The sequence below is a fragment of the Camellia sinensis genome, chromosome 6 (genome assembly GCF_055761805.1).
Source record: "Camellia sinensis isolate YWXY chromosome 6, ASM5576180v1, whole genome shotgun sequence".
NCBI classification, from domain to species: domain Eukaryota; kingdom Viridiplantae; phylum Streptophyta; class Magnoliopsida; order Ericales; family Theaceae; genus Camellia; species Camellia sinensis.
The window spans coordinates 123,131,154-123,143,541 of record NC_138966.1 but is presented as its reverse complement, the minus strand read 5'-3'; the positions used below and the strand labels follow the sequence as shown (position 1 = coordinate 123,143,541).

General features: G+C 33.2%; 1 protein-coding gene across 1 annotated transcript; it reads right to left on the bottom strand.

Annotated features, from left to right (window-relative positions):
* Positions 1 to 754: 754 nt before the first annotated feature.
* Positions 755 to 8,617, bottom strand: LOC114288452 (proteasome subunit beta type-3-A). The gene is made up of 7 exons (XM_028231960.2): positions 8,445 to 8,617; positions 8,139 to 8,320; positions 7,946 to 8,053; positions 5,819 to 5,908; positions 4,169 to 4,253; positions 1,666 to 1,760; positions 755 to 1,154 (listed from the first exon to the last, which is right to left on the bottom strand). The coding sequence occupies exons 1-7, from the start codon at positions 8,448 to 8,450 to the stop codon at positions 1,106 to 1,108; spliced, it is 615 nt and encodes a 204-aa protein (XP_028087761.1). The 5' UTR covers positions 8,451 to 8,617; the 3' UTR covers positions 755 to 1,105.
* Between the last annotated feature and the right edge of the window lie 3,771 nt (positions 8,618 to 12,388).

Genomic DNA, 12,388 nt, shown 5'->3' with positions numbered 1-12,388 from the left:
TTTTGTCTTATTTATTTATTTATTTGTATATTGAGAATTTTTTTTTCAAACATCATAATATTAAACTAAAATATCAACTATATAAAAAAATCCGACACGACAAAACTAAATGCACAATGAAAAAATATATGAAAAATAAATATTTCTCAAAAAAATTCCTATAAAAATTTTTATTATAATTAAAATTGAATTTGTATAGAACTTTATATGTAAATAGAAAATGCATGCTGATGTGAATTTTTTAGAGAAAAAATAAATAAATAAACCTTTAGAATGTAACCACCTAAACAAGAGAAAAAACGCTACCTTTAATTATATATATATATATATATATGATACTATATATATGATATGATAGTAGAGAGTTATATTATATATATATATATTTGATACCAATAAATATTTTAATATTTACATTAAATAACAAATTATATATATAATTTAAACAGCCCAGTTCAATTCCAACTAGATTCATCCCTATAAAATCACGGATTGAACTGTGAAGTACAGTTTACCTATTTCAAAAATCAGAACTGGATTGTATATTGAAAAAGCCAAACCAAACCGTGCGATTTGATTTAGACTAAACCGGTTTACAATTTTTTCCCATTTTTATACGCAGCTCTATTCAAAACCACCACTTCAACGACATGCCCAGAGACATGATAGATAACTAAAAAAAAATGTCCACTGGGAATAACAGAGAATTCTTTCCGGGAAAGCTGCAACCACATATGCACAGAGACATGATAGATAACTGAAAAAAATGTCCACTGGGAATAACAGAGAATTCTTTCATAGGGGGGTGTGTTTGGAGATCAATCCTACAACAGAAAGTGACTTTCTATGGAGACTTCAACAAGGTGTATCACTGTAGAAACTCAGAAGCAAATCTAAAATCTCAAGGAATGCAGCAATCCGACAATCTAATTTGAACCTAGGTGAAACCCAAATTTAAATTATCCGGGTACAACATTTTCAAGGAGTACAGAATACCAGGGCTTTGCCTAGTCAAGAAAAAAGCTGAACCGTTATGGACGGAAGAACAGAAGTATTCAAATAAGATAGTAAAAAGATGGGCTTCAGTGCTATTGGAACGGGATTGTCAATCCATCCTCCCCTTGAGAATCCTTTCTGTTACTTCAGTTGGTGTGCTGCAACAAAGCAAACAAACCCATTTGCATCTGTATTAATTAGAAATGTACTTAAGAAAATGAGAAAGTGAATGCACCAATGAACTTGACAATACTTCTCCAAGAAGTAGACAGATGAAAAGTCTGTAATTTAAACAATTGTTAATTTTGAATCCAGCAGAGCAAACTATGATCCCCAGAGAAAAGAAAACTCCGCAGCAAATGTTCATTTTGACTATTCACAAGATGGAAAATTTTGTCCTACAACCACTGGATTATCTTTTCTTTTCATCCATCTTGTCAACAGCCCATAAAATATTAGACAAACATTTATCTAGATGCAAGAAAATATAAACAAATCAACAAGATTCTGGCAATAACATACCATGAAGTCTATGGCTCATGTCTATGATGCTTAATTTACTCTCCATGATCTTACATTTGCATTCTCGTTATCACAACCAATTAGATAAAAAATGTAATGCTCCCAAGAGATAAAATATGTTATGAGAAGATGGAGAGCAAGACTTACACAACATAAACGTGCCCTCCCCAACCACTCAGACAGTCACGATCTACTGATGATAGCAGTGCTTGGGAGATAGTCTCAAACAATTCTTCAGGTTCCTGGATGATAGTTGAACCAAATGTTACAAATAACTAATTTGAGTTGATTAGCAATAAGAAAGAACTTTGAACCATGAGATTGTTATTCTTCCTCAGCTGGAGAAAATCATCAATATGTGGAAGTTTACAAGCATGATGACGGAATTAAAATCAAAAACATGAATTCAATCAAAAGTAGTTGGCTAGTAAACTAAGAGAAGTTCCAGTAAGTTGAGCTTTCTTCACCTTTCTCCTCCTTACTATTCAAATAATTCTAGATTTGCTGTTAAAGTATCAATTTTTCTGAGTCACTGGTACAATGCGTCCTTCTAAGCCTAACTGACCACCCCAGGAAGCATTATACCTACTTTTTCACTGGCATAATTTAGTTTGTAAGGTTTTGTAGTATCACTAATTTGACCCATTAAGAAGGGTATTTTGCTGGGAAACTGTTTAGCAATTAAGAAATATAGTGATATAAATACACAGATCTTTGTATATGACCAAGTGAAGAAGACGAATGTTGGTTGAGCACCAAAAACTTGATCATTCACACAAGTATCACATGAATTGAAGTGTTCTAGGAAAATGATAAACAAAGGTGTCAGATGTAAACAGTACTCCTGCTCAAATATCTATTTGAGCAGTTTCTGAATCCTATTCTTTAGAAATTCTACTTTACTAGAAAATAGAAAGTCAAAACTAATACTACGATTCCAATTATTAGGAATCATGTTCTCTTTAAGGTTACGAGTCACCTATTTACTAAGGCTTTTGCTTGTTCAGCCAATGCGCCTATACACATGCACAGAGCAGAAGTAGAAAGTCCTCGATGACATCTTTTCGCAAGTTCTCTAACAAAGGACAAAGAGTGGGAGAAAAAATGTTTACTCATAATTACAGCAAACACACTCACCTTTCTACGAATTCACCATGTTAATGTCTCAATAATGCATGACCTATGTGTCCAGTTCCGATGCCTATTCAACATGTATCCAAACTTATTCATGCCAAAAAATTAGGAGTGTTGGCAAAAGCCAACTAAATACCTAACTGAGAAACCAAATGCCACCAAACAAAGGATGCAGAAGGACAATTGAACAAGAAACAATTCAACGACGCAGTATTTGCACCACACCTCAAAAAATAAGTTACAAACTAGAAAACAAAAGCTACTAAATGTGTAACTCCATAGCTTGAGCCACAGTTTCTGTTACTTCATCTTATTTTTCCTAATTACCTTCTAAAAAATTCAACCAACATTAAACTCGTTTTGGAGAGTCCTTCCTGAAGTGTCAAATCAGAGCATGTAAGCATTCAACATTGCTACAAGATTCAATTCCATTCCAGATAAAAAAATAATAATAAATAAAAAATAACTCTGCGTCTTTACCTCATTCATCACTCTATTTAAATTAATATCTTCAGGGAGTACTTAATAAAACTGAAAATTTTTAGTTCTGAAATATTCATAAATTTCAGGCTATATTTTTAATGAAGAATTTTATCGAAATTACCTCCCATTAAGAGGATTTTACATTCAATGATTAGTCAAGTCTAACTGAGTTTACCACCACCAACAACAAAAAAAGTCTAACTTAGTTAAATTAAGATCCTTTTAAATTAATTTTTCAGAATAAAGTGACAAGCAATTGTGGGTTTCAATCACAATGAATTGGAAAACCACTGAATTATGTTTTCAGCACTTTACATCATTATCAAAACTTTAATGAATTTATGACTCTTTTTACAGCTCACGGCAAGATAATTGTCTTGAGGTGTGTCCAGAGGCAAGACGTGTGTCCATGATGTGTTCTTCAAAGTGTCCGGATGGAGAAAAAAAATTATAAAAAAAAGCACCCGCCAAACGTGGTGTGTCCAATACATATCCTAGGGTATCAGAGTGTGCCAGTGTCCGACACATGTCAGATATCGGGGCTTGCCAGTGTCTGACATGTGGAACACAGCTAACTGTCTATGCTTTATAGATGGTGATTGACCATTTTGGTCTGCCAGTGTCCGACACATGTGAGACACGGCACTCGTCTCACTTATACCTAAACACATTATGAATGACAAAACAAAAAGGAAACCCTATTTGCATAATTATAGGAATTTCTCCTGTACAAAATTACATGTACACTGACATTTCTTCACCATTAGAGAATGTGGGGGTCACTACCCACTCCACGTGATTTAATATCCTGCAAATATGTGCATATGGATGTCTTTTCTAGCCCATTAACTCAAGCTCAAACAGGAAGGTTTCGAGACAAGGCTTGAAAAGGTTTTGCTTCCTGAAACTGAATGTCTCACATTTTGATGACACAATGCATTAAGATTCTGCATGACAAATGCACACACTTTCCATTTGCAAATCAATTGAAATTTCATTTTGCAAAACTAATTCAAGTTAAACTGTGAAATACCATGTCAGGCTTGAACATTGCCTCACAGGCACCATAGAGAGACTCAGAGGCTGACCCAGAAACAACAAAATCTTTTGCAAGCTCCCTGTATTCAACAGAAGAAAAGTAACAAGGAATAGAGTGTCAGTAGCATAAAAACTCTTTACCAACCAAGATCGATGACATTTAACAATATTGATCAAGACATGAAAAAGCTTCACTTTGGTTCTTGTGAAGGCCCTGAAAACTGCCTATGCAAGAGCACAACCATGAAATCTAATAAATTGTGAACACTAACAGATACATGTCAAAAAAACAAGTTCAGGTCAACAATAAAGCAGAAAATAAAAGCCTATTCACAATTTTTTTTTTCTCCATTATTATCACTTGCTGAAAACATTAATGGACCATATGATGAGACTTTTTGCAGTGACTAAAAGGAGAAAAAGATCTAAATTTTACTCTCTTTTTGTGTGTGTTTGTCATTTGCTTGCTTTTTCTTCAACACATAAATAGGAACTCATAGAAACATGATAATAATGGTGTAGCTACTCATAGAAGAAAGGACAAGTTATTTGAAGACAACAAACATATGATAGTTTAACAAAGTATACAAGGGTAACAAAGAAAACCAATATCAAGTTCGATGTAAACTTAATGCATAGCACAAAACATAAAAGGCCAGATACAACTTGTACATTTCACCCATTACATTACTTCATTGGATGGATCACGACAAAGGCATAAGAAAAAAAAATGACGTCCAAATAATACACATTAACGTGTGTTTGAGAGGGGAAAGATTGGGTACACACCTAACCTTTAGCATAGTGCACAAACTGGTTGTCCCGAGACTTAAACCTATAACCTCAAGATTATTAGGCCAAGGTATAAAAAAAGAGTTAGAAAAATATTTTCCCTTTCCTATCATTTAAAACCAACACAGTTGGCACATAATCCTTCAGGACCACAAATTACAAGTCAACTTTCACGAAACTTATCTAACTAAATAATTAAGAAACAATCAACAATTTACTAGTTGGAAAATTAAAACTCTTAGGAGACATGCAACAAATATAATAGGGTAAATTACAGATATATCCCCTGATATTTGATTAAAATATAAATCGCTCCCTGTGATTTTGAAAATTACATTCCACCCCTTGAAGTTTCTAATTTCATAACAAATTGCCCTTTTTATTAACAAATTATCAGGTCAATGAACAGTTTTTAATGATGTTAAAAATATGTTTCAATTAATAATTTAGGTCATTTTATTATTGTATAGGAGAGTAATTATGAATTTCATTTTTTTAGTTAATTTTGTTAAATAAAATATTCTAATAAGGGGGTATTTGTAATTTTTCAAATCACAGGGAGGGGGGCAATCTGTATTTTAAGCAAATATCAGGGGGTGTATTTATAATTTACCCAATATAATAATAATAAATAAATAACTTATCACAATAAGTAAGAACGTAAACAAAAAACATAGTGTAGAAGACAAGACAAATTACTCATAAATGAAAACTCTCATTTGTATTTTATCTAAATCACACATAAATAAATGGTATTCCCCTTTCTAAAAAAATAAAAAATAAGCCACTAGTTACTTGATTGCATTGATATTTCTAAAACAATGGAGAAAATTTTAGAAGAAAATTTACATACTTGGCTCCAATTGAATCCATTGTGCAAATGAAGGGCTTGTTTTCATCTCCCAATCCACCAATCACAGGTTGGCAAAAATATGGGCCAAACCTATGCAAAAAGAACAATTGAATGATCTTATGGCCTAAATGTTTCTCATTAAATAAAAACGAAGCAGAAGAGGAAAAGAAAAGAGAGTAAGGTAGAACATTAATGCTCAATAAAGAATCAAATTACTTTTGTCCAATGTCCTCTGCTCAGAAATTTTTATCTGGAAGTATATTAGAATGCAAGAGAAACTAAAAGCTTAAAAACAAACAAACAAACATAGATAAAAATCCATGGAGACTCCTCGACTTGCCTAGATAGACATGGGCGCCTGGTGACTTTTCAAACAGCTGTACTAATATGAGATTTATTCCTAAGTAGGCCCAGTGTGTACAAAAAAAAGCATGTGAAATTTGTTGACTTGGTAAACATACTATACTACAATTAGACCTTATTAAGTTCCACTAAACTTTTTGATTCAATTAATTATTGTTCTTTTCAATATTTTTTAAAGTTATGTATGTCAAAGAGAACTTCGAAAATCAAAAGATATGCAACATTTTGAGCCTACACATTTTAAGGCCTCGTTTGGGAACAGGCTAATTTAGTAACTTTTTGGCTATTTGGCTAAAAAGGTAGGTAAAAAAAACTTGTATGTTTGGGATGACTTTTTGGCTAATTACGAAAAGATGTGCAAAAAGTAGAGAGAAAAGAGAATCTTTGACTTTTTGGTATGGGTTGTTGGCTTTTTGGCTAATTTAGTAACTTTTTGGCTAATTGGCTAAAATAGCCTCTTGCCAAACGAGGCCTAAATATATAAATAAGTCACAGATCATGGATCAATAAAGTCAAGGAAGCACCCGGGAAACAAGTTAACGTTGCTGACGAAATTGAGGATGATGAACATCTAATGTCAACTATGGTAAAGGCAGAAACAAGTAAGAATATAAATTGTGATGCAATAAGTTAACAGTGCCAAAACTAATGATGCAATTCATGATCCTAAAGGTAGAACAGTTTGTTTATAGACAAAATAATAATGATGGTTTTGTCTTCCAAACTAATGGTGGCTTTGTCTTCCTATCAATTCTTAATACTTGAGTATTATGTAATGACACAATAGTTAACACGTGTTTCATAACACAATTATTCCATCAAGTGTCTTAAGATTTTTCCAGTATTCTCCACAATTACAAATTACCATCCTCTAATTGCTGTATTCTGAAATTTATGCCTATCCTGAACGCCAGGGAACTGACAGTACCAAGTTTGATACCAATATTAACAATCAAAATCAAATATCCATCTCTAACTCTTCAACTAAACCAAAATTCATTTTCTTACGTATCTTGTTTTCACCAATCAATCCAAAGCCAAGCCTTAAGTCCCATCAAATAGGATTGGCTACATAAATCCTTCTTCTCCACTTGACTCTATCAAAGGCCATTTGATTAGTCAAATTAAAGAGATTCATATCTCTATTTACTACACTAGAAAAGTTCAGCCCAATATATAGAAAAGTTCAAACCAAAATTTCATAACCCAGGTTTGAAAATACAGTTAAACATTACAGCCAACTCCATTGCAAACTCTGTGTCCTATACAACATCTTATTTAGTTGAGTACACTTGTATGAGTATCCCTGAGCATGCAAGATGTTACATTACATACCACAAGACAGGAAAGGTACATTCCAATGTTACAAGGAACCCTTGTTCATAGTTTTAATTTGACTAAAGCAGACCATAATCATTTATGTACTTTTTAGTATAGACAGAATGAAGGTATTTTATTCCTCTCGAAATTCAAATCAAAGCATCAAAAAGGGAATGCAAATTAACATGGCATAAACCATTCAAAAACAAATCCCAGAAATTGTTACTTCATATAATGCTAACCACTACGGCTTCCAAGACCAAATTCAAATGGGTTAAGACTAGAACCCCATGACCAAGCCATTATTTGTAAATCAACAAGCTTACCAAACAAATAACTTAAACAATACTAGAGTAGAGGAACCTATCTAGAACTCAACAATTCAATTACAAACACAACAAAGCACTACACACGTATATAGATATATATGCACTATTTAACAACCTTTTCTCATAAAGAAGGGCAGAAACAAGGCTGGCAAAAGTTTCGGGCTTCATATTCCTCTCTTCTCGAAGCTGGTACAACTTGTGCCGAAACACAAGCTTCTGGTACCTACAAAACAAATAAACAAAACCACAGTGACCCCCAAAAAACATGAAATTTGCACACAAAAAAAAAAAATCCAGAGATTAGTTACATAGTCTGAGCATCGGTGGCGAGTCCAGAGAGGCCGATGAAGAGCTTATCGTGAATCTTGTAAATTTTCTGAAAATCAGTGGCGATTGTCTGAAGCTGAACGCCGAGCCTGCGATCGCTCGCAATGGCGAAGCAATTCTTGCCAACCATGGCTACTACGGCACTTCCATTGTACTCGAAGATCTGTAAATCGAATCAAGCAATAAGAACATGATCTACAGTGATCTGAGCAAACTAGGGTTTCCGAAAATGAATAATATATATATATATAGAGAGAGAGAGAGAGAGAGTTGAAGAAGTGACATACCGACATTGAAGGAGATTATTGAAGCTTGGAACTGAGTTTTTTGGGGAAGCTGTGAATGGTAGACGATGAGAGCTTTTTTGCTCTTTTTTGTGAGTCGTGGCTTGGAGGGTACTCCAGTTGGGGAAATGTTACGCAGAGACGGTCCACAACCAAATTAACCGGGCCGGTTTAACATTTTGAAAACCCGCATTCCGGTTTGTTTTCAGACTGGTTGGGTTTGTTCTTCAGGGTTGGTTTGGGATGTACTAAAAAAGTGTACTTTTTATCTTTTTACGAAAAGATGTGCAGAAAAGTAGAGAGGTGATGTGATGGAAAAAAGATAAAAAGATAAAAAGATGGATTATATAGTAGATGACAAACAAGGCTTCAATATTCAACAACCCCCCTTCCTCTAATTTATTTTTGGGAGAATTTCAAAAAAAAAATGGTGAGCGAAATTTTTTTTTTTCCCAACTAATGAAGGTAGAATATTTATTTGCACAAATAAGGTATAATTTGAGAAGTGTTTTTTTTTTTTTGGTTTATTGGTTTGTTATGAAAAAATGTGTAAAAAATAGAGAGATTATATGACCCAAATAAGCTATTAAGCCAATAAGTTAGCTTTTTTTTGCCTCCCCAAATGAGACCTAATACTGTGTTTGGTTGAGAAATTTAGGAAATGATTAAAAAAGAAAACAAAAAAAGTATGTAAAATTAAGTGAAATATAAGTATATTTTATTCACATTTCACCTATTTTTTCATTTTTCCTTTCCAAATCGTTTCTCAAATCTCCCAACCAAACATAGGGTAAATATATAAATCATTTATACATTCATCATTTTATAATTATTTTTCCACTCTCCACTTTTTTTATATTCTCCCTTTATTTTTATATATTCCCCTATTCTAATTTGTTCTTAATTTCTTTGATTTCTCCTCCTAATATTATTAAATAATTATGTAAAAATAGTTTAAGACTTGTAAATTTTAAAATATAATTTAATAATTAAAAGTGTATTGACACATTGGGTATAGATGATCGTGTGTCCTCTTTGAACCTGTTGGATACCTATTTGAATCTGTTGGATCGTATGCCCTATGATGAATCTTCAATGTTAAAAGTAAAATTTTAGAAAAATTATTCCATACTTCATGTGCACTGTCACGTCAATACCTTTGGCCTAATGAATAATTGCTCAAAATTTTAGCAATAACTATTTTAGATTCATTTTAAATTGAGTGTTATCTTTCTTGTTAAATAATAATAATACAAAATTTTATGTCACATTTAGCACAAAATTTGACAAATTGCTAAAATTTGATTAATTGAGTGTTATCTTTCTTGTCAAATAATAACAATACAAAATTTTATGTCACATTTAGCACAAAATTTGACAAATTGCTAAAATTTGACCACAATCATTCTATCTAACACAGTCCACAAATGGCGTGGAAGAAATGACATTTTAAACCATTAAAATTGCATTCTTGAAAATAGAAGAGGGGCTTTAATTTTAAAAATGAATAAACTTAGACTTGTTTTGGAAAGATATAAATAAGTAATTTTTTGGCTTATTTCTTTGCTTTTTAGCTTATTCACAAATCATTTAAGAAGTGCTAAATAAGTAGCTTTTTTGCTTTTTTAAAAATTATTATTATACGATATCACATCACCCATAAAATTATAAATTTGTCATACAAAAATGCTTCAGACCTTTAATTGAAGACTACTAATAGGCCTCTAATGACGTGGCGCCGACATGGCAAAGACTGTTGTTAACTCGCCATTTTCTCTCTCTTTCTCATTGATTTCAAAATTTAAAATCATTTTCAGAGTTTTACATTTTCAGAGTTTTCACTCTCTCTCTCTATTCGCTCATTCATTCTCTCTTCTCTCTCTCTCTCTCTATTTGTTGTTGTCTCTCTCTCTCTCTCTCTCTCTCTCTCTCTTCGACCTAGAGCTTCCTGACAAGCACAACTCTCCAACCCCGATGACGATCGAGTCTGGATCCGACCGAGCTATTTGTTGTTATGTCTCTCTCTCTTCGACCTAGAGCTTCCCGACAAGCGCAGCTCTCCAACCCCGATGACGATCGAGTCTGGATCCGACCGAGCCTTCCCCCATCCTCACTCACGACGATCGCCGGACTCGCTTCTCAATCCCAAAGGACTCACTTCTCTTGACTCTCTGTCTTTTCTCGACAAATCTGTCTTCTCTCAACTCTTTATCTCTCCGACCAACCTGATCGACTCTTTGTCTCCGACCCGAACTAGCGACTCTAACCTAAAGGTATATAACTACAGATTGATTTAGGGTCAGGGCTTGTATGTATAGTATCTATGTATATGTATATGTAATTTACAAATTGATTTAGGGTTTGAATGTATGTTTCAGTTCAATTTCTAAATCATCATATGAACTAGTTGATTGAATTAGGTTTTTTTTTTTTTTAAATGAAAAAAAATAATGGTCCGTTGTTGTTGATATATACAAGAATTCAATTGATTGACATTTAGATTGGAGCATTTGAGCTGAACATTGATTTATATTGTTTTTTTTTTTTTTTTTGAATTATACATTGTTTTTTCAATTGCTGATGATATGCTATTGTTGTTGTTGATATATACAACAATTCAATTGATTGATATTGAGGTTGGGGCATTTGAGCTGAACATTAATTTACACTGTTTTTTTTTAGAATTATACACTGTTTTTTCAATTGTTGATCATATGTTCTTGTTATTGTTGTTGATATAAGCAACAATTCAATTGATTGATATTGAGGTTGGAGCATTTAAGCTAAACATTAATTTATACTATTTTTTTATATAGAATTATACACTGTTTTTTCAATTGTTAATGATCTGTTGTTGTTGTTGTTGTTTTTGTTGTTGTTGTTGTTGATATATACAACACTTCAATTGATTACTATTGAGGTTTGAGCATTTGAGCTGAACATTAATGCACGATAAGGATACTTTCGCAGCTATACTGAGAAGAATTTCCAAGATACAAAAAACCAATAGACCTAAAAACTATGTTGTCTTGAGAGAGAAATGAATTATGTCTGCTTTGCTCCTTTGTTGTACATTTGGAAACTCACTTATCCAACTTTTCGTTTTCTCAACAATTACATAAACAGAACCTCCCTCCAAGGGAAATAGAGAAAGAAGATTAAAAAATAAATAGAAAGAGGAAATAAAGAAAATATTTTGAGGCCTACACATTAACTGTTTGAACTATGTGATTATGTTGTCTTGTTTATATAGTGAATGAGGATATTGTTATATAACTTTTGTTTTTCACTAGTTGTAGATGTCCTCGAACGCCCCGGGAGGATGAGTCCCGTTCTGTTCATATTGGGTTCACTACAGTTCAGGACTCTCAAATTGTCATGGTTCTAAATCTGAACCAAAGAGTCCAAATCCGGCAAATCGTTTTGAGAAAAAAGATTTTTTTGAAAGAAGTGCCAAACATGGACTGCTTTGCCAGATACAGAGTCGCCACCTAAATATTTTTTATGGGGGAATTTAGGAAACCCTGACTTGGTGCCAAAGGCCACGTGTCCGTCATCACCAAAGTTACCTCGGCTCGAGAACTTGGGTACGATTGGGGAAGGTCAGCTATGAGCACCCCCTCTCGCCCAATCAAAGATCGGCCTCTACTAACCGTGATATCCAGTTTTGAAAACGTTATGTATTCTTATTCCATTTATTAGCCTAGAATTACTATGTTATGCGCATAGCAAACAAGTATAGACCAAATCGCCTAAATTGGAACAAAACATTACATGTTTGTTTTGAAAATGGTTTGCTACTCGCAAGTAGGCTAAAATGCAGGTTTTGCCACCCTCAAGTGGGCTTTAGAAAAGATGATTTTTGCCACTATCTAGTGGGCTTAAAACTCACAGTTTTAATGCACTATTCCAATTTAGGTAATTCAACCTTCATCCACAGGAATTTA